The sequence below is a fragment of the Copadichromis virginalis genome, linkage group LG12 (assembly GCF_057382275.1).
Source record: "Copadichromis virginalis isolate Kocher_CV1m ecotype Utaka linkage group LG12, C_Virginalis_male_GT1.1, whole genome shotgun sequence".
In the NCBI taxonomy this organism is placed as follows: domain Eukaryota; kingdom Metazoa; phylum Chordata; class Actinopteri; order Cichliformes; family Cichlidae; genus Copadichromis; species Copadichromis virginalis.
Window position 1 is genome coordinate 39,777,306 of NC_140629.1, and position 21,811 is coordinate 39,799,116.

The 21,811-nt window shown below is 40.5% G+C and overlaps 1 protein-coding gene across 1 annotated transcript; it reads right to left on the reverse strand.

Annotated features, from left to right (window-relative positions):
- Nucleotides 1-370: 370 nt before the first annotated feature.
- Nucleotides 371-13,695, reverse strand: LOC146697666 (uncharacterized). The gene is made up of 6 exons (XM_085476479.1): nt 13,656-13,695; nt 11,425-11,474; nt 10,138-10,185; nt 7,778-8,392; nt 3,152-4,312; nt 371-3,066 (listed from the first exon to the last, which is right to left on the reverse strand). The coding sequence occupies exons 2-6, from the start codon at nt 11,441-11,443 to the stop codon at nt 1,505-1,507; spliced, it is 3,405 nt and encodes a 1,134-aa protein (XP_085332605.1). The 5' UTR covers nt 11,444-11,474; nt 13,656-13,695; the 3' UTR covers nt 371-1,504.
- Nucleotides 13,696-21,811: the final 8,116 nt, after the last annotated feature.

Here is a 21,811-nt window from a genome sequence, read left to right on the forward strand (position 1 = left end):
AAAACTTTCTGTGGGCTGACGAGACAAAAGCTGAACTGTGATTCTCGTTACATCTGGATCAAACTAACAGCAGCTCATAAAAAGATCACAACAACAGTCAGACATGGTGATGGTAGTGTGATGGGCTGGGCTGCTGCTGAATTCTGCTCCTGAATGTCTCCACCAGAAAAACCTGAAGGAGCTTCGACCATCACTTCCTGCTCTGCAGCTAAAGAGCACTTGGGTAATGCAGCAGGACGATGATCCAAAACCAGCAAATTCTCCTTAAAAAAGTTTTTGAGTGTCTGAGTCCAGACTTAAATCAGATTAAGAAAAAAACCAAATGTTTTTTGACCACTCAGGGATCCTGCATTTACCTGCAACGATGCTGAGAATGAAAAGGCACCAAAAACACAAACCCACCTTTGTTTTTATTAGCAACAGTTTCTTTAGCAGGACTTTGTTGTGCACATTACAATCACTAATTACCATAATACAGGTTATACACATTTTACCTTATAGACAAAAACTTATGCAAATCAAATATGTCCGCATAGGTGGAGCAGTTCATGTAATTTTGCAAGTTCAGTAATTTAAAAACACATAAATTCAGAGCTGAATGAAGATGTTTGACTTCATCATTTAACAACGATCAGAGCTGATTACAGAGAAAAACTGTTCACATTAATAATTAAAGAAAACACGGATAACATCTTAGTTCTGCCATAAAACTGGTGTAAATGATATGCAGATATGTTTTTATAATGAATAACTGCTGTGATATTTGGAGAGAACAGGTTAAATTATAACAAAATTTTTAAAATTATTTATTCATCATAAGTGAAAGAAAAATAATCATTAAGTTTTCTTTCACTTGTTTATTTATTCATCTTGTGTTTATTATTAATGACACATTTATGCAAAAAAAGCAAAAACAAACAACAATCATAATCAAACCACAAATATTGACAACAGAACAATATATGAAAGAACAACAAGATTCCTTTTAACAACAATCTAATATTAAAAAAGAAAAAAAACATTTTGGTCAAATGGTGATTTTGACCAAACCAAAGAAAATCATCCACATGAGTAATTTTGCTTACATAGTGCAGATTAACGTGTAAATCAAAATGATTATTATTGGTTGTGAGTGGAGTTAGTGGGCGGATGGCCACGCCCCTCCCTGAACCTGGTTCTGCTGGAAGTTTCTTCCTGTGAAAGGGAGTTTTTCCTTCCCACTGTCACCAAAGTGTTTGATCATCTGATTGTAGGGTTTCTCTGTATTGTTGTAGCGTCTTTTCGTTACCATATAAAGCCCCTTGAGGCGACTGTTGTTGTGATTTGGTGCTATATATATATAAATAAAACTGAACTGAACTATTTGAGATGATATCCAATCAGCAGCTTTTTCTGTGGTCGTGATGAACAATCATGTGTAAAACATGCAGAACAACAAGTCTGCACATGTTGTTTGTTTCTGTCCTCTAACAGTTAAAGAACAGCTGTAAAAGTGGATTTCTCTTTATAAAATGCTGCAGGTCGACGCGTCCTTGATCTCTTCATTCAAAATTTCTTGCATTAACTTATTTAGTTGTTCTTCGTGTTCTTCCTGGAGGTTTTCTTTCCCCTCTTCATTTGTCACAGATCTCATTTCTTTTTCATGTTTTTGCATTAAATTCTTGATCCTATTCGAATAGTCAGTCTTTTTGGTCACACGTCTCACCAAGTCGTAAATTTCCTTCTTATGTTCTTCCTTCTGAGCTGCTAATTCATCCACGTGTTTCTTCTGGGCTTGGTTGAACTCTTCAGCTTTCTTTCTGGCTTCCTGTTCATGTTTCTTCTTTAGATCATCCAGAGTTTTCTTATGAATTTCCTCCAGTTCTTTTATTTCCTCTTCTCTTCTTCTTTGATCCTCTTCTTTATTGGTTTTTTCACATTCCAGCTTTTCGTTATAATCGTCCTGTAGTTTTTCCATTTTTTCTTTCTCTTCCTCTCGTCTTTTGTCTTCGTCTTGTCGTTGTTTGTCCCACCATTCCTTCTGTTCTTTCTCCCACTCCTCTTGTTTTCTTCTCATCTCTTCTCTGGCTTCTTCCAGTTTTCTGTCCACATTTTCTTTTGCCTCTTTTTCTGACTGAATTTGTTTGTCCAGCTTTTCAAGTTCTGTTTCAAATTCTTGTCTGCGTCTTTCTTCTTCAGCTTCCTTTTCCCTTTTCTCCTTTTCCCTGATTTCCTGTTCCTGCTTTCTCTTCTCTTCTTCTTCTCTAATTTTATTTCTCATTTTTTCGAGTTCTTTTCCTCTCTGTATTCTCTCCTTTTCTCTTTCTTCATCCATTCTTTTCTTCATAGCCTCCATTTCTTCCTTATGTTTTCTTTCAAATTCTGCCTTTTGTTCCTGAATCTCTTCTTCCTTCTTCTTTAAAATCCTCAGCATCTCCTTCCTTATCGCAGTTTCAGCCTCTTGCAGCATCTCATTGGTGTAGAAGCTTCCTCCATTGTTCTTCACCATGGTGTCAATCTTTGCTATCAGATCACTGACTTGTGTGCGGTTTTGTTTGTCAGAGTTATTGAACACATGGTATCTTCCTCCACAGTCAGAGATCAGCTTCTTAAAGGAACTGTGACATTTCTTCTTGATGTAATCATCAACAGACTCTCCCTGACGCTCCAGTTCATCACCTCTGGTTAAAAGAACGATGGTGAACTTTTCAGAATTCTTCCCAAAAAATTTCTTGATGAGTTTCAGTGTCTCCTTCTCTTCTGCTGTGAATCTGCCGATCTCTACCACCAGCAGGAAGACATGTGGTCCTGGAGCCAGGAGACTGACACATTTCACCAGCTCCTCTTGAATTTCTTCATTGGACAAACTTGTGTCAAACAGACCTGGAGTGTCGACCACAACAACAGGACGACCGTTCACCTCACTATTTGCTTTCTGACAGCATTGTGTGACCGACATTTGACTTGATGCAGCTTCAAACTCGTCTCTTCCTAAAATGGTGTTTCCTGTAGAGCTCTTTCCACAGCCGGTCTTCCCAATCAGCACAATCCTGAGACAGTCTGAGTCCTGTTCTCCAACTTCACCACCTAAAACATGAAAACAGTTGCATTTAACTTAGAGTTAGATCAGGACTCAGTGGGTCATTGGAAATAGAAAATCTAAATTACTTACCAGTGACAAGTTTTAAGACTTTCTCCATTTGTGCGTGTAAAAATGTTGCAGTTGTATAACAGCACAGTTGTCCTGTAGGCTGACTAATTTTGTCCACAATCTCAAACATCTCTGGGATCTGCTGTTTTTTCTTGATGTTGAGAACAACTGATCTTCCTCCACAGCTCTGGAGGAGCTTCTGGATGTTCTTATTTTCCTTTAAAAAGTTACCAACAGCTGGATCTGTAGGATCTGAGTCCACGGTGAACAGAATCATGGTGAAGTTATTGACTCGAGAGCCGAATGCATCCTGGATGGTCTCTAACTCTCCCTTGTCTTCATCAGTGAGGGGAGCCACAGGTAGGACCAGGATGAAGGCATGGACACCCTCAGGATCACAGAGGGAGATACACTTGAATGATTCCTCCATCACTGCCTCCTGAGGTTTTCCATACAAGGCAGGCAGCTCCACCAGGGAAACCCAACGTCCACACACCTCTCCCTGATGTTTAACACACTCTGATGAGTTGGAGGCTGAATGAAGCTCAGTCTGACCTAAAATGGCCTTGGCTGCTGACGTCTTCCCTGCTCCTCTCCTCCCACACAGAACCAGGTTCAGACTGGACTTCAGATTGGGTTTAGCCTCTTCTTTTAACATGAGATATTTCCCCCAGTTTTCACTCACTATCTCATTCATTTCTTCCATCAACTCTGAATAATCTGTAGCAGAACAATTTTTTTCAAACCAGTTCTGCCTTTGGTTGCAGTCTTCAATGAGTTTTTCCACTGAGTTGTTGCCTTTCTCCTCTTTCTGTGTTATAATGACCATTGAGTGTTTAAGGGCATCTTGACCAAACAAGCTCAGGACCAAATTCAGAGTTTTTCTGTCCTCTTCGGTGAAATCAGAAGGTTTGACTAACAGCAGCAGAACGTTTGGTCCAGGAGGACAGAGACTCACACAGCTCTTCATCACTTCGAACAGAGTTTTCACAGACAGACTGAAGATGTCGGGGGTTTTGACTACTGTTAACGGTTTCCCTTTCCACTCTCCAGAGGCAGCGCGACATTGCTTTCCTCCAAGGACTTTAGGCATATTAAACTCTTTCTTTCTAATGATGATCTTTTCGAGGGATGATTTTTTGTTCTCACTTTTTCCAAAAAGCATTATCCTGAGTTCATGTGCTGAAAAACAAAGATAAAACTTGTAAATTACCTTTAAAATTGTGACACACAGACTTTTGTCACCACAGTTTTACTACATTCTGTTACAGGGTTTGAAACATTAATAAGATCACCTGATTGGTTAAATACCACCACCATTTACTTATTTTTCCTAAAGCAGTTAGCTGATGATTGCTCACGATAACAAGAAAACTGCAGATGCACTCTCTATTCACAGCGCACAACCAGTATCACCTTTTAATATCATCTGCCCCTCTGTGAATCGCTGCCTTATCGTGGTGGAGGGGCTTGTGTGTTTCAGGGATCCCAGGTGCTATGCTGTTGGGGGGCTTTTGCCACCTGGTTGTGTGTCCCATTACAAGTTGGCCCTGAGTGAGGGACCAGACACTAAGCCATTTAGAAGACCCTTATAAGACCCTTACCAGACCAAGGGAACAGTTTACCCTGTCAGGCATCCGGTTACCTGGGCACCATTTTGGAGCTAGGACATGGGAGGTGACCCGAGGGAGAGCATCTGGTGACTTGCCTTAGCCCATGGGGCCTGGCCGGGTGCAACCTGAAGAAGGAACATAGGCCCATCCTCCTTTAGGTAACCCATCTTAAGACGCCATAGAGGTCGGGTGCAATGTGTGTACTAAGAACGTTGACACTGGCAGACTGATCCCTGCTACAGAGACTGGTGACTTGGACATGGACTCTCACCTCTCTGGTGGGGAAGGAGCCTGAGCTAGTGCATGAGGCCTGGGAATGCTTTGGTATTCCACCGGATAAGCTAGAGGAGTTGGCTAGAAAGAGGAAGGTGTGAGGTTCTCTGCTTAGGCTGCTGCCTCCAGAAACCAAAGTCTGGGGACAACAGGGACAAAGTCATCCCTCACCATAGGTGAGGACACAGAGGCAGTTATACAACTCGTTGGTGGTAGAGCTCCTGGGGTGGATGAGGTTTGCCCTGAGTTCCTGAAGGCTCTGGATGTTGTAGAGCTGTCTTGGTTCACACACCTCTACAGGATCTCATTGAGAGCCTTTAGATTGGTAAGCCAGGGTGGGGGTTCTTATCCTCAACAAGGTGGACATAAGGGGGTGCTCCAACTACAGTGGCTTGCAAAAGTATTCGACCCCCTTGAACTTTTCCACATTTGGTCACATTACAGCCACAAACATGAATCAGTTTTATTGGAATTCCAGGTGAAAGACCAACACAAAGTGGTGCACACGTGAGAAGTGGAACGAAAATCAGACATGATTCCAAACATTTGTTACAAATAAATAACTGCAAAGTGGGGTGTGCGTAATTATTCAGCCCCTTTGGTCTGAGTGCAGTCAGTTGCACATAGACGTTGCCTGATGAGTGCTAATGACTAAACAGAGTGCACCTGTGTGTAATCTAATGTCAGTACAGATACAGCTGCTCTGTGACGCCTCAGAGAATATTGGGAGCAACAACACCATGAAGTCCAAAGAACACAGCAGACAGGTCAGGGATAAAGTTATTGAGAAATTTAAAGCAGGCTTAGGCTACAAAAAGGTTTCCCAAGCCTTGAACATCCCACAGAGCACTGTTCAAGCCATCATTCAGAAATGGAAGGAGTATGGCACAACTGTAAACCTACCAAGACAAGGACGTCCACATAAACTCACAGGCCGAACAAGGAGAGCGCTGATCAGAAATGCAACGTGGAATTCCAATAAAATTGATTCATGTTTGTGGCTGTAATGTGACAAAATGTGGGAAAGTTCAAGGGGGTCGAATACTTTTGCAAGCCACTGTATATGGAGATCACATTCCTCAACCTCTCCAGGAAAGTCTATTCCAGGATGATGGAAAGGAAGGTCCATGCTTTAGTCAAAACTCGGACACAGAAGGAACAATGTGGTTGTAGTCCCAATCACGGAACACTGGACCAGCTCTTAACCTCGCAGAGATATCTGAGGGTGCATGGAAGTTTGCCCTACTCGTCTACATGCGTTTAGTGGACTTGGAGAACGCCTTTGACCTTGTCCCTCAGAGTATTCTGTGAGAAGTTCTTCAGGGGTATGGAGTGTTTTGCCTGTTGCAGCAAGCCATTTGATTCTTCTACAACCATTGCTAGAGCTGGGTCCACACTGCTGGCAACAAGTCAGACTCCTGGTGGGTGTTGGACTCCAGCAGGACTGCCCTTTGTCACCAATCCAGTTCATTATTTTTATGGACAGAATTTCTAGGTGCAGTCCAGTGGTGGAAGGCACAAATTCGTCTCTGCTTATTTTTTCAGATTATGTGTTTCTCATCAGTTTGACTCATCAGGTGGTGTCCTCCAGCTCGCATTGCAACAGTTCACAGCCAAGTGTGACGTGGCGAGAATGAGAATCAGCACCTCTAAATCAAAGGCCATGGTCCACAGTTGGAAGAGGTTCTCCGCCTTCTTTCAAACTGGAATCGTTCAAACCTGAACTGAAGTTGGAAAGTTCACAGCTAGACGCAGATGATCTCACCTCTCCATAATCCATGACTTTCTAAAATAGTTTCCTAGAACTGTTATCAAGCTAAACACCTTTCTTACCAACAGTACCTTAGGCTACGTCCACACGTACACGGGTATTTTTGAAAATACGGTATTTTCTATGCATTTGGGCCTTTCATCTACACATTAACAGCATTCTGGGTCACTGACAGCTGAGATTTTAAAAAACTCCTGCCAGGGTGGAGATTTTCAATTTACTCACGCAACATCAAAGGTGTGCGCCGTTTTTGACATCACGCTGTGCGCCACGTTATTGTTTACATGAGATGAATTTCAATAATGGCGGATAAAGACAAAATACTGTCTATCTGCTGTTAATCTTACTATCTGCAGTTTTCACAGGCTTACATACACACACACAGTTACTGTCCCTCCGTTAAGAAAGACAGAGGCGTCAGAGTGAACTTCGGACGTGGTTTCTACATTCAACACAGACGTTGTCACAACCCAAATCCTGACGTCCGTTTTGAATAAATGTAATATTTTTTCAGTTACATTTCTGTATGCTCTATGCATGTGGTTCATTCCCAACGTGTGAGTCTACACAACAGCCAAAATACTGTCTTTAGTTATTAACATTTGAAATAATGAAAGCACTTGAAAATGGCACTTGCAAAGTAACACAAAATTAGCTGCCTTTCAGAAAAACAATAACATTTCAGAAGTACTGAAGGTTTTGTCAGGATACAAAGGCCTGTTTACTCTTTCCCTCCCAGGCTTCTATACTTCCGATTGGCCAACATTTCATTTTTAGCGTTTACATGTGGACGGGATTATATTTAAGAGTTGGATCATTTAAAAAAAAAGTCATCTCCAGGATTTCTTTCAGAAAGGTAGTGAGCCAGCAGTTGTCAGGAGTTTCCAGACAGTTTTACAAATTGCTGGATTTGTAAAACACTGTTGAAAACCCTGAACTTAAACCTGACCATCACATTATACTGTACAGAAAACACAGTTTTAGACTCACCGCCCCTTATAGGATCCACGTTGGCAGAGACTTTTTCTTCCTCATCTTGACTGGGTGAAACCGATGTTTCCTCACTGGAAACTTCCTCCCTCATGCTCTTCTTCACCACTGTATCTATGGCTGCTAACAGCTGCTCTTGTTCCAGGTTCTTCTGCCACAACAATTTTTCTCTACATTTCTTGATAATCTCTCCTAACTGTGGATGCTGCTGATACTTTTCAATGGAACTTGAACTCTTGTCTTTGGGCATTATCAGAGCCAGTGAACGATCAAATGATGGATCACCAAAGAGTTCAAGGACTCTTTGTAGCCTCTGTCTGTGATCCTCAGTGAAGTCTGCAGGCTGGAGGACCAGCAGAAACACATGAGGTCCAGGAGCAGAGAGTCTCACACAGTCCTCAACTTGTTTCGTCAGATCTTCTGGGGAGATTTTAGTTGACAGCAGATCTGGAGTGTTGATGAGATCGATTTCTTTCCCCTTCAGCTCCCTTTTGACTCTCAGACAGAGGTCTGCTTTATCCTCAGAGCTGAACACAGTCACTCCCAGTATGAAGTTGCCCACTGAGCTCCTCTTAGACCAGCTGTTCCCCAGCAGAACGACCCTCAGCTCAGACACTGAAAAATAAGTTCAGTTTCTGAAACACTGAGTTTATTTTAAACACACGTTTTTAAATTATTCATTGATTTTTTTGTAGAAACTATAATATTCATGCCTCATTCTGTGATGTTTTAACCACATTTTCTTCTCCTTTTGTAAAAGAAATGAAATGATTATGCTCTTCAGTCTAAAACAGTTTAAACATGTAGGAGACGAAAGTTAGCCTGTTAATGTCTAATATTTTATCCATGTTGTAAGATGTACATATTGGTAATAATTTAGATTCCAATGGTTATAGATAAGGAAACACTTAAATAAATGGGGAAATTAATTTTACTTTAAAATCACATTTTAGCATCATTTTCATGGTTATTTAGTGTTTTTCTACTTTTTTAGTTGCTGTTGCTTTAATCCGCTGTAATAACGCCCATGCTGGGCAGTCGGACCTCTGCACTGTGGAGGCTGTAACCAGTGTTGGGGAGTAACGGAATACATGTACCGCCGTTACGTATTTAAAATACAAAATATGAGTAACTGTATTCCGTTACAGTTACCGTTTAAAAAGGTGGTATTCAGAATACAGTTACTTTGTTGAAATAAATGGATTACACTGCGGGATTTTCCTGTGTCATAAGGCTCTGTCCTCTCTATATTTGGTAATATTTTTGGTGAGTGCGAGGGAGGGAGAAAAAGGAAAAGTACAACTTGTCACGGAGCAGAAACGGGAGCTGGAAGCATGTAAATATAATAACAACCACTGCAGCCTGACGAGCCCAGCTGTGAGTAAGCTATGAAGACTCGACTGTACGCTGTGTTCCTGTTTCCTCTGAAACAATAAGCTCCGTTGGAGTCTTTCAACGCCTCTCTCTGTCTCTCGCTAGCAAAGTGACCCAGACAACAAAGTAAAGCTAGTTTTCAGCTACGAGCCCGACACGAACCCGACGTATTAGCCAGAGGTCCCTTTGCTACGGTTCGGAGCCGCGGACCTGTTTTATATACGCGAGGAATAGTTTTCTATACGAGATCACTGCAAAAAGTGCAGCCTTACCTAATGTCCACCTGCTGTTACTCATTTACATCAAGATTTAAACATGTAGCTGGTGTTGGTGTGGAGAGTAACCTGCAGTAATAGTAATGAATCACACAGCAATAGTTCATTCACTATCATGCTTTTTACAAAGTAATCCAAAGTATTCAGAATACGTTAGGAAATACATTTTGGGACATGTAATCTGTAATCTGTAATCTGTAGTGGAATACGTTTTAAAAGTAACCTTCCCAACACTGACTGTGGCTAGCTCTGGAGTCAAACAGTTTAAATAATTTTGTCGTGCAGCGTACAGCAACATTCATGTGAGTTCAAGTTTGTGGAAATTAATATTTGTGCGTTTGTTTTCAGCTACAAAGCAACTTTTGTGGATTATTTCAACTGCACAAGGACACATGTACGGCTTCACTACCAGCTGGTGATTTCCACGGTCACTGAGCATTTTTACTCAATTTCTTCAAAAATATTAACAGTATGAACAAAACAGAAATATACTTATACATATTTAATCAATTTAATTTCCCATTCAATGCATTCAAGATTTTGACCTGTAACTACTGGACTCACAAATAAGCAGGAAATCAGGCTGCAGGATTTAATAGATGCTTCGTTCTCTCTTTAAATAAGAAAGCTCCTGGCATAACATTTCATTCCTCTAATCCACCAGCTTCTCTTATTTTATTCATGATATGAAATGTTGTTAGTTTGACTTACAGTCCTCAGACTCTGAGCTGCTGTGTTCTGGTTTGTTAAAATCATCATCTGCAAAAATACAGAAACATGAATCAGTGTGCTCCAATTTACAATTTCAGGCTGAAAACACGAGAATCTACAAATGCTACGGGAATAAAGTTTAAAAAAAAAATTTCAGTTTAGCAAAAGTAAGTTTAGTTTGTTAACTGCTCTGGCATCACCTTTACACAGACACTTTCAACACATACAGATCAATATTTAATCCAAGCTGTCAGAGCTCACAGCTCACATCAGTACAAAATGAAAATGATCAAAATTAAATCATCAATCATCATAATTCAATTAGCTCATTAAATGTTATTTCCTCCTAAAATCATTTATGTTCAGCGAAGATAAGTAAATAAACACTCTGTGTGTGTGTGTGTGTGTGTGTGTGTGTGTGTGTGTGTGTGTGTGTGTGTGTGTGTGTGTGTGTGTACATAATCATATACTGTGCATCCCAAAAGTCCCCGTTCATTTCCTTCTTTCGTTGCTTGGGCATCAGTGAAAGCTCAGACTTTACAGTTCTTGTAAGACGATCACTCGCCTTACAAGTGATCGTCAGGGTTTTTCAGTCCCTGACTGCAGTTCAATGTGAGTTTGAGAAACTTTATGGACGTCACATCAGTGCATTAGTGTAACACATAACACAACTTGTGCAATCCATAGCAAGTTTCTTGAAACGCCTCCTTGAGCAGGCGTTCATGCAAAGCCAACGAAGGTTCATCAAAGGGCTGCACTCTAACTCAGCATCACAGCTCGACTCAGCGGCTGCTTCAGAGAGGATAAAGCTCTGCCTGTACCAGCTTCAGGTTATTCAGAAATTTAAAGCAGCAAATTATAATGCTGAGTGTAAATGTGTGAATCACTCCTGCAACCTCCGTCCTGGAAAAGTTCAGTGACGAGTCTCTTCTCTCTGGTTGAAGCTGCTGTTTTAGTGTGCAGAGTCTCAAGTTTCATTTGGAGCTGATTTATGTGCTGAACATAAATGTTTTTATGTTTGTTTTTAAGAGAAAACTAATTCAACAAAAAGTGGAAAAAAAACTCATCATATTTCTTTTTCTGTTTACAAAACAGAGAATTATTATTATTATCATGATGTGGGTTTTTTTTTTCTTCCAACAGGTGAACAGGTGTGTTGCATGGTCAGAATCACAGTAAGTTACCAAAGGCCAACAGTGCCAACCAATTTTCACACTCCTGTCAGTATAAAGAATGAATCTGATCTCAGCAGGCTGCAGGTCTCACCTGCAGTCTGTCTGGACTCACCAGGTGCTGCTGCCATCATGTCACTGCTGAAAGTCCACCGACTGACTGACCTGAGAGAGGAAAAGATGATTTTAAGCTCTCTTGTGCTAAACTTGCTTATACAGACACATGCAGTATCATACAGTAAGTCTTTGGATGAGCAGTGAATACTAAATACTTTACACTGTGTCCCCAGAACTCCAGAAAAACAATGGTCTGCACAGCTCAGATGCCAGAAACACAGTAAGCTGTTGTGCATCAACTATTGAATTATTATTTTGTAACTTTGATGTGTTTCTTTGGTCTGTTGTTCAGAATGATGCAGACAGACAGCAGCTACGTCAAATCTCCAAGCAAAGCCTTACAGTCCACATAAAGACCTTGAAAAGCTCATCCATGCCTTCATTACTTCGAGACTAGACTATTGCAATTCTCTGTACATGGACCTCCAATTCTCTCTCCTCCAGCGTTTAGTTCAAAACGCCTCTTAACTGGCACCAGAGGGCATGATGACATCACTACTGTTCTAGCCAAGCTACACTGGCATGTCCGATGTCCGCATGTCAGATTCCAGTCAATCGTTTAAATCACGCTTAAAAACTCACCTGTTCCATTTGAAGCAAATGAGTTTGGACTTCCTCCCGGTCTGCAGTTGTGCTCTGTAACTGTAACTGTAACTGGTTTTAATTGTTTTTAACTGTTTTTGTTGCTTTTGTTGTTTCTGTTTTGCTACCTTGTGTGAAGCACTTTGATGGACACTGTCCTTTTTAAATGTGCTATAGAAATAAAATATTGATTGAGTTAGCAAACTAAAGTTTTTCTTCACAAGCACTGAAAACATTCATGCCAAGCTTCTAAGCAGTCATCGTGTGTTATACGTTTCCTGTCATTTGTTTCATTCTTGAGTATCTGAACTTTTCTTCTGCTTTTCTTTGTGTGAACATGAACAAGAAATTTGATGTGAGTAGTTTCACAGTTTGTTAAAACGATGAACTAAAACGACCTGGTCCAAAACTTTAGAGGTGGAAAAACTACATATCAGAAATCACTGAAAGTGAAGAGAGATGTGGAAGTGCAGCAAGACAGCAAGAGCAAAGTAACTCTGACGTGGACGATCTGTTTTTGGACAAACGAGGTTTAAAAGATAAATGTTTGTGTTTTAAGTGGATTCAGAAGGTTAGTAACACCATTTAGAGAGGACTCAGCCTCAGAATTATCACGAAAATTGATTTTATGAGCTAAAAATGAAAAGTCGACTGACTCAAACACTTGTTAAAAACATGTTAATACTAAACAATATTGGCGTTTTCTTAAAAATAAAAAGTGGACAGCATTATTTTAGCTCACTGAAACGCTCTTCTGGACTCAAACTAAGACCCTTGTTAATGTCACAGATTACAGTACCAGCGTACATGTAACATGTAACATGTAACATGTAACATGTAACATGTCAATTTAAGGATCTTTTCATAGGAAAGAGATTCTTCATCCACTTCAAAAGTGCACTTCTTAGTTTGTTTTCATGTTGCCACTCATTAAGTCAGTCATTCCATAAAATACACAAAATGTTAAAGGACAGTTTCAGGTTTAATAAACATTTGCAAGCAGAGCTGTTTATCTAAGCAGCAGAGTGAACCAATAAGGACAGCTGCAAAAACATCTGTACACTCAAAAACGGATTAGTATCCCTCACAAACATGAAGCAATAATTCTGAGTAAAATGCAGCTGAAATATGTAAAATCAAAGGTTTATTGATTTAATAAAATTATATTACTAAGGACAATAATCCTGGTATATACTGAATGTATATCAATCAACTACATTTCACCAGATTAAACATTTTATATTGTTCTTATGTAACAAATTTACAATGATTAATTACCCAAAGTCAGAGTTTTGAACATAAATATTATTTTTGAGTCTGTCCACATCTCTCAGCCAGTCAGGAAAAATGCAAATGAGGTGGAAAACCTGATTTAATTAAAATGAAGAAATGACCGAAACAAATTTCATGTCAAAAATGTTTTAGTTTAGCCAAAAAGGAGGAAGCGAAAGAGTCACAGCAGAAACACTAAAAAAGGCAAATAACTTAGATTCTATGAGAATAAAGAAGATGAAAATCTGACTGATCTGTTATAGTTTGAGTGATTGATTCCTTTTAACAGCAGGTGTGTGTGTGTGTGTGTGTGTGTGTGTGTGTGTGTGTGTGTGTGTGTGTGTGTGTGTGTGTGTGTGTGTGTGTGTGTGTTACCTGTTTGCCTCGATCCGACTTCACAGCTGAACACCTCTGCACGCTCTGAGACACAGCAGTGCTTCTTCTTCTGTGTGATTGTGTGTCTGATCACATGTGTGCGTGCGGTGGGGGGGTAGTGATGGTGATCATGTTTTCTGTACTTTCGCCAAAATAAAAATCTTTTTTTGTTTGTATATGTTAGTAATCATTAATCATAAAAATAACTTATTTCAAACAATAATGATCCACACTTGAGACCTGATTTTAAAATATATTTGTACATGTACGTATTAAAGCAGGTAGCATTGCGCGAGTGTTTTCCTTTAAGAAATCAAATCATTATTTTTAAAGTGTACTTCGGTTTGACTCTCGTCGTCTCTTTCCAATATTTTATTTGTCCAAGTGTGACAAACGTCACAAATCACGATGTATTAAATGCTTTTCACAGCACATCCATCCTCTGGGTTTCAGGGGCAGCAGCAGTCTGATCACCGCCTCCTCTGAAGAACTCGCCTGACATTTGTGATGGAAAATCTCTGAATGATCATCAGCAAATCAAAGTTGTCCTTTTGTTATTTATTGAAAGCAAACAAATCAAAGTCACTGATATATATAAGTGCATCATATCAGACTCAACCAAGGCTGAAGCAGAAACAGTGCTACAGTACGTCTCACTTCCTCCTGTTGACAGATGACACACCGTATGTGGTGAACAGTCCGCTGACTTTTCACCAAATAATAGAGGTGGTTTCTTTCTTACCGTAATGTGCACCTACAACTTCCTGTTTACCACAGAACGCAACTACATCAAACCTAATAAAAAACAACATCACGGAGAAACTTTATTAATCGTGGAGGAAAATATAGTTGTCATAAAATCATAAATACGACTCACAACAAAGCAAATTTATGAAATGAAGCACAGAAAGAGAAACATGTAGCCTCCACCTTCATCCCCAACACTCAGCAGGCTGAATCGTCTTAAAGGATCTTGACAAGTCAAAGATCAATTTACAAACTGTGGTGTTGGGTCAATGTTCTGAGCTTCTCAACTATCTTCTCACCTGAGAGGCTGTGCTGGCGGGTCTGACTAACTGGGTGGTATCTGGGGCTGTGATGCAGGGTGGCATGAAGGGGGATGGAGGTCAGAGTGATGGGGGTTTGCTGGAGGTGTCAGAGGAGCACAGATCGTGTGATGTGATGATGTTTGAGCAGGAGGAGGCGGAGTTAAACCTGTTGTTTTAACTCCTTTGCTCTATGCACATCAGAGTTTCACCCCCACCTTCAGCGATTTTTCTCTGCCCTCTCCTCACGTCCCTGTTATCGCTGCTCCAGCTTCCTTCAGTAGATCACAATCAAGTATCAAGTCTTTGTAAAACCAGGTTTTCTAAAATCTTCAAAAACTAAGAAAGCAGAGAAACTGCTCTGTAATTCCATCCATCCATCTTCATCCGCTTTATCCGAGGCCGGGTCGCGGGGGCAGCAGCCTAAGCAAAGCTCTGTAATTGAATACATTTTATTTCCATATTTGTAGATAATTTTTCTGTCTTATTTATATACTGTTATTTACTTATGGTCTATATTATTCTTATAAATATGCCTGTGTTTGAAGGACTGACTGCAGACTCTTATGTTATTTAACCATGTCATGTATTTCATTTTTATCAACTTCCTCTAATTAAAGGGAACGATGGCCCGTGATTTATACCCTCCTTCCTTGTTCTTTGCACCCCCAGCTGGTCGCAGCAGATGCCCGCCCCTCTCACAGCCTGGTTCTGCCAGAGGTTTCCTCCTCCTAAAGGAGAGGTTTTCCTCCCCACTGTCACCAAGTGTTTGCTCAAATGTGATCATCTGATTCTTGGGTTTTTTCTTACAAGATAAAGTGTTTTGAGGTGACTGTTGCTGTGAATTGGAGCTTTATAAATTAAATTAATTGAATTTCTCTTTGGGAGCACAATGATTAAAAACAAAAGAAAAGCAGTGCACATCCCACTCTAAGTGCATCTTATCACAGCCAGAATACTTCCTTCACACACCCATCCCACATGTGGCTATGGCTCACGTCCTCATGATCACAGCGTGCACCACACAACAGAAGTGGTTTCTTTCCTACAGTAATGTTTTCACCCACAGCTTCCTGTTTACCACAGGTATGAAATGTCACATGTTTTGTGTGCATGTTTAGTCTACAACACAATACAAAAGACATAAAACCTATTGTTTCTACTGTGCAGCAACAACAGTGCATAAACGTCTGTGAGCTGAGGAGAGCAGCAGCTCAACTTCTGGGGGAGGAATGTTTTCCCATCCTTGTCTAATGCAGTTTAGCATCATCCTGCTGAAACATGAAGGCCTTCCCTTAAAAATACTTTTTTAGATGGGAGCATATACTGCTCTGAAAGCTGTAGATACCTTTCAGTATTGACGGTGACTTTCCAGACGTGTACGCTGCCAATCCCATAGATGCTGATGCCCCCTCATACCATCAGAGATGCAGGCTTTGAACTGAGCACTGATAAAACGCTCTGGTCCTTGATTCTCTTTAGTCCAGAGGATGCAGTGTTCATGCTTTCCAACAAAAAATTGAAATCTAGATTAGTCTGAGCTCAGAACAGTTTCCACTTTGCCTCAAACCATTTTAAATGAGCTTTGGTCCAGGAAGGATAGTCATGTTCATATGTGGCTTCCTCTTTGCATAATGGAGCTTTAACCTGCATGTTCAATTCACTTCAATTTTATTTATACTGCGCAAAATCACAAAAACAGTCGCCTCAAGGTGCTTTATATTGTAGACCCTACAATAATAAAACAAACACTGAGCAGCACTTTGGCGATAGTGGGAAGGAAAAACTCCCTTTTTACAGGAAGAAACCTCCGGCAGAACCAGGCTCAGGGAGGGGCGGGGCCATCTGCTGTGATTGGTTGGGGTGAGAGAAGGAAGACAGGATAACAGGCAGTGTTGGGGAGTAATGCAATACATGTAACGTCGTTACGTATTTAAAATACAAAATATGAGTAACTGTTTTCCGTTACAGTTACCGTTTAAAAAGGTGGTATTCAGAATACAGTTATTCCCCACCCACCTCACCCACCTCACTTTGGAGGTGGGGTGCCCCCGGCCTCTCAGCCTGGGGCTCGGTCACTCAGGCACAGCTGGCTGCTGGCGGAGCTCACGGGCGCGTCACTGCAACTCCCCCTGGCTTCTGCTCCGCGGCTGCTGAGTGAACCCTCATCTGGGACTCTCCTCAGCTCTTACTGGGACAGTGGCGCGGCTGCCCCTCTGTTGGTCTTCCATGGTCTCTTGTGTTCTGGGGGCCTCTGGATGTCTGGAGTTTTGATCTCCTCCATACCTGCTTCATACCATAAAGGACGGGGCTGTGGCTCCCCACACTCCCTAGCAGATCATTACATGGAGAAACCTTTGGAATGCAAGCATGCTGATCCACACAGGTATGCACACATGGGTATTCACCGACGCGGACTACAGCTTTCTTGGCTGCTGCCTCAAAGCACACTGTGCGCTGTCTATCTTGCGTGCGGCACAATATCGTTTATTATTTAGTAGCTATTGATATCTACTGCTAGCTAGTTTATTGTGATGGTGCGTTTTTTTTTCTATTATTATGTTGCTCTTTGTTGTTTGCTGTCTCTTCTGTTTTTTTTTCTCCATACAGGTGACCCAGGAGTTTTTTTTGTTTGTTTTTTTTTCTCTCTTCCCCCCCTTCTCACCGTCTCTTCTCCCCTTTGGTTTTCTTTCTTTCTCTCCCTCTCTTTCTTTCATTCTTTCTCCCTGTCCTATCTATGTCTCATGTCTGACCCGTTTGTAGCAACTGAAAATAAAATAAATTCATAATTATAATAAAGGTCAATCAAATGGACCAATATGGCAAGGCCATGATGATCCACTTGGTAAAATAAATCCGCTTGGCATCTTTCTTGGCCTCAAGACAACAATTCTGATGGCTATAGATCCAAACGGGACACAAAAAAAAGAAGATTTTAACATCTAGTTGGTATTGGTATGGTGAGTAGCCTTCAGTAATATTAATAAATCACACAGCAATAGTACAGTAGTTGTAAAAGGCATGGTAATATATTAAGTAATCCAAAGTATTCAGAATACATTACTTTCATTGAATAATGTAACGAAATACATTACAAAATACATTTTGGGGCATGTAATCTGTAGTGGAATACATTTTAAAAGTAACCTTCCTAACAATGGTTACAGATATGCTGTGGAAGAGAGACAGAGGTTAATAACAGAAATGATTCAATGCAGAGAGGTCTGTTAATACGTAGTGAGTGAAGAAGAAACACCCAGTGCATCATGGGAATCCCCCGGCAGCCTACGTCTATTGCAGCATAACTAAGGGAGGATTCAGGGTCACCTGGTCCAGCCCTAACTATATGCTTTAGCAAAAAGGAAAGTTTCAGGCTGAAGAGGGGCCTGAAAACTGAAGGCTCTGCCTCCCATTCTACTTTTAAATACTCTAGGAACAACAAGTAGGCCTGCAGAGCGAGAGCGAAGTGCTCTAATAGGGTGATATGGTACTACAAGGTCATTAAGATAAGATGGGGCCTGATTATTTAAGACCTTGTATGTGAGGAGCAGGATTTTGAATTCTGGATTTAACAAGAAGCCAGTATTGACTGAAACTCTTCAAATAAACCTCTGCAGATGATCTGTTAGCTGTTTGACAACTACTCTTTCAAGGATGTTTGATATAAAGGAAGGTTGGAGATTGGCCTATAATTAGCTAAGACTGCTGGGTCTAGAGATGCTTTATGAGTAAAGGTTTAACTACAGCCAGCTTGAAGGCCTGTGGTACATAGCTGATTATTAGAGATAGGTTGATCATATTTATATTGTTTAGATTTAAGCCAGCTAAGTCCATGTGGTGTGACTGAAACACAGCGGAACCACAGATTCTGTGTTAGAGCCATTTTGTTTATTCTGGCTGCAGCTCTTGTTTGTCAGCCTCACGTCACACCACAAAAACTAACTCACAACAACCCCAATTCCTCTTGTATAGGTCAGCGAAGGTAATTGCAGATGACGCGCAGGTGTGTCCGCCCTCCCTGCAAAGCACCACAGACCACGCCCACCACAGTCCAATAGTAAGTTGAACGCTGTGTTGAAGGTGTCATTTTTAGTATTCTACATGGATGTTAAAAGCTGTGTAGAAAACTACGCAACTTTTGTAAATCACCCACAAAACAATGCTAAGTGTTTATTTATTTAATTTATTTATTTATTTATTTTATAAAGCACTTTTCATACAAAAAATGTAGCACAAAGTGCTTTACATAGCCATACAAAGCAGCCCACCCCACCCTCCAACTCACTCCCCACACTCTCATTAACATAAATGATGTGAATACACACATATTCGCCCCCCCACCCCCCCACACACACACACACACACACATACACACACGCGCACACTTAAAGAGTAAAAATTGGGCTGGGCTCGCATGAGCCAAGTGAGGAAACACTATAACAGGGAGCCGTCTGCACCGGGAGCCGGTCACAGACCGCAGCCTCCAGGCTGGGCACACAGCGGGAGGGAGGCAAAGGAGCCCCCCAGCCAGGCTGAGAGGACCCCCAGAGACCCAGCAGCCACGGTCGATCACAGCCCCGGTGCAGAGAGCGCCCTCCGAGGAAACACTGGAGATATGACACAATAGGATATATACAGGGTAAAATGATAAAATAAATAAGAACAGGATACAATATAAATATAAATATAAATAGAGTAAGAAGATTAAAAAATGAATAAGAATAAAATCAATAAATATTAGGTAAAGTCTAAATTAATAATAGAATAACAGGATAGAATAAATAAGCATAAAATAAATAAACGCTAAGTAAAAGCTAAATTAAAAAGGTGGGTCTTGAGCCTGTTCTTAAAAACATGTACGTTCTCTGCGGCCCTGAGCTCCTCCGGCAGGCTGTTCCACAGACGAGGACCATACCACTGAAACGCTGCCTCTCCGTGAGTATGTGTCCTGACTTTAGGGACAATCAGAAGGCCAGTGCCAGAGAACCTCAGGGTCCGCGAGGGTTCGTATGGTAAAAGCAGATCTGAGAGATAAGAAGGCCCAAGACCATTAAGACATTTAAAAACCAATAAAAGAACTTTAAAATCGATCCTGAAACACACGGGGAGCCAGTGCAGCGATTCTAAAACCGGTGTGTTAGTCATTGTTAATGTTTAACACTAAGATATAGTTAAAAATATAACACTGTCTAAAGTGTAAATTTAACAGTCAGAAGACTGGACACATATAGACACTTTTCTAGTGTCGATTTAACACTACTGATTTTGTAGTGCAGATTTGATTTTCACCCATACCTGAACTAATGGCTTGGTGGTGTTCCAGGGTAGGATAGCAAAGCCCTCTTTTCCACTTTTTCCACGTACAAGCTGGCCACAGTGGGTGAAACTGGGGAGCCCACGGCACACCCATGTTTCTGCCTGTAGTACTGACCCTTGTATGTGAAATAGGTGGAATTAAGACACAGTTCCAAACGCAAACACACTCGGTCGATGCTGAGAGTGGTCCTGTTGCTGATTTCATTTATTGTGCAAATTTACTGTTTATAAGGTTGGGTTACCAAAAACGCCCAATGTATCAAATGCAATAAATAACATATGTAATAAACAACATGATATCACAAGGAAAATGTGGATTTTGTTAGAAGGGTTAATAAACATAAATCAGCTCCAAAAAACGGAATTTTCTGGCTATTTTTGATGGGTTGGGTCTTACAGGGTGAGGAAGCAACCTCTTATTAACAAGTATAACAGCATTTACTCAATTTTTATTATTTAAACCAATCATATATTGTAAAAAAATGCTTTAAAGCTTTTATTTACTCTTTGTTTATTAATTGTACAAGAAGAATTTTTGTTTTATAATTAATGGCATAACTAAGGTTGATTTTACTTGTAGTGTGGCTGTTGTTAAATGAAATAAACCATGTTAATCCACATTTGAATTTGTGTGTTTCTTCATGCTACTAGGAGACACTGTCAAAGTGCAGGTTAGAATAATAACTCCATCTACACTGATGTATGTTTTCCTCTCCAGTAACATTACACAAAAACTTCAGTCAAGTTTCACAGAGCCTAGTGAAGAGCTCAGATATTCAAATAAGAAGACTAAGTCCATTATCACAGGTATGTGTAGTCTCTCTCTTTAAAATCAGAGCTCAGGTCTTGTTGGAAGATGTGTTCTTTGAGTGCCCTTCTGTTTTAACTAATGCAGCTCAATATATTTTACATTTCAACAAATCTATTTTGTCTGAAAATACTTTAAAAACTTTGTAGCCTGATGCTCTCAGTAATTTCTAATGTAATGGTTCAGGTCAGTACTATAACAGTGAACAGCTTTAGTGAGCATTAATGTGCCACTTTCCTGTACAGAAGCAGAACGACCAGGTTATCTTCCTTACCTGGCTCCACTTACCGTAACACTGGCAGTAGTGCTGGGTAATCACACAAAGGTTATTGCAACATAAAGGCTTTGTGCTGTAAAAGCATGTCACAGGGTGTTTCTAACCACCAGGGGGCGGTGTAGGAATATTGATATATAAACACCGACACTGAGTCCACCATTATCAATATGATATTCTCAAGGTCTAAAGTCCTTCTAGCAGCAAGTCCTGGCAGTCAGGTCCATCCCAAAAACCTCTGAGCACTTATTTTATGTAAATTGTGTTAAATTTCAATGATCATCGCCTCCAGTTTCCTCTGTATGTTTAATGGTTATTTCAGCAACCTCAGCTCATTTATTTCAAGTAATTGTTATTTCTGTTAGTATCCAGCAGCAGGATTTTTGGTAAAATGTTCTTCTTTTATCCTCTCTCTTCTTTACTTCTCTGTCCTTCTGAATTATTTTGGTAGCCTTTTGTCTTTTGTGCTTTGTATTATATATTTTGTCTCAACTGCCATCATTAATTTCAGATGTGTCCCCCACCTGTTTCCTGCATTACCGCTTGTATCTATTGTCTCGGTCTCTTCTCGTCCTTCTAGCTCCGAGTTCCCCTGTGTTTGTAGTCTTTGTGTTTATCATTCTAAGCATTTACCTGAATTCCCTGTTTTCTGTCACTGGTTTTATATCACCTGGAAAATCAATATTAAAGCTTGCTTTGCATTCTACTCCTG

Bases quoted from the DNA above. Each gene is read 5' to 3' on its own strand.
- LOC146697666 (XM_085476479.1), bottom strand. The intron at 8,393-10,137 runs GTAAGTCAAACT...CTTATTTTTCAG, and splicing joins CAGCTCAGAGTCTGAGGACT to TGTCTGAGCTGAGGGTCGTT. The intron at 4,313-7,777 runs GTGAGTCTAAAA...TTTGTTTTTCAG, and splicing joins CGTGGATCCTATAAGGGGCG to CACATGAACTCAGGATAATG.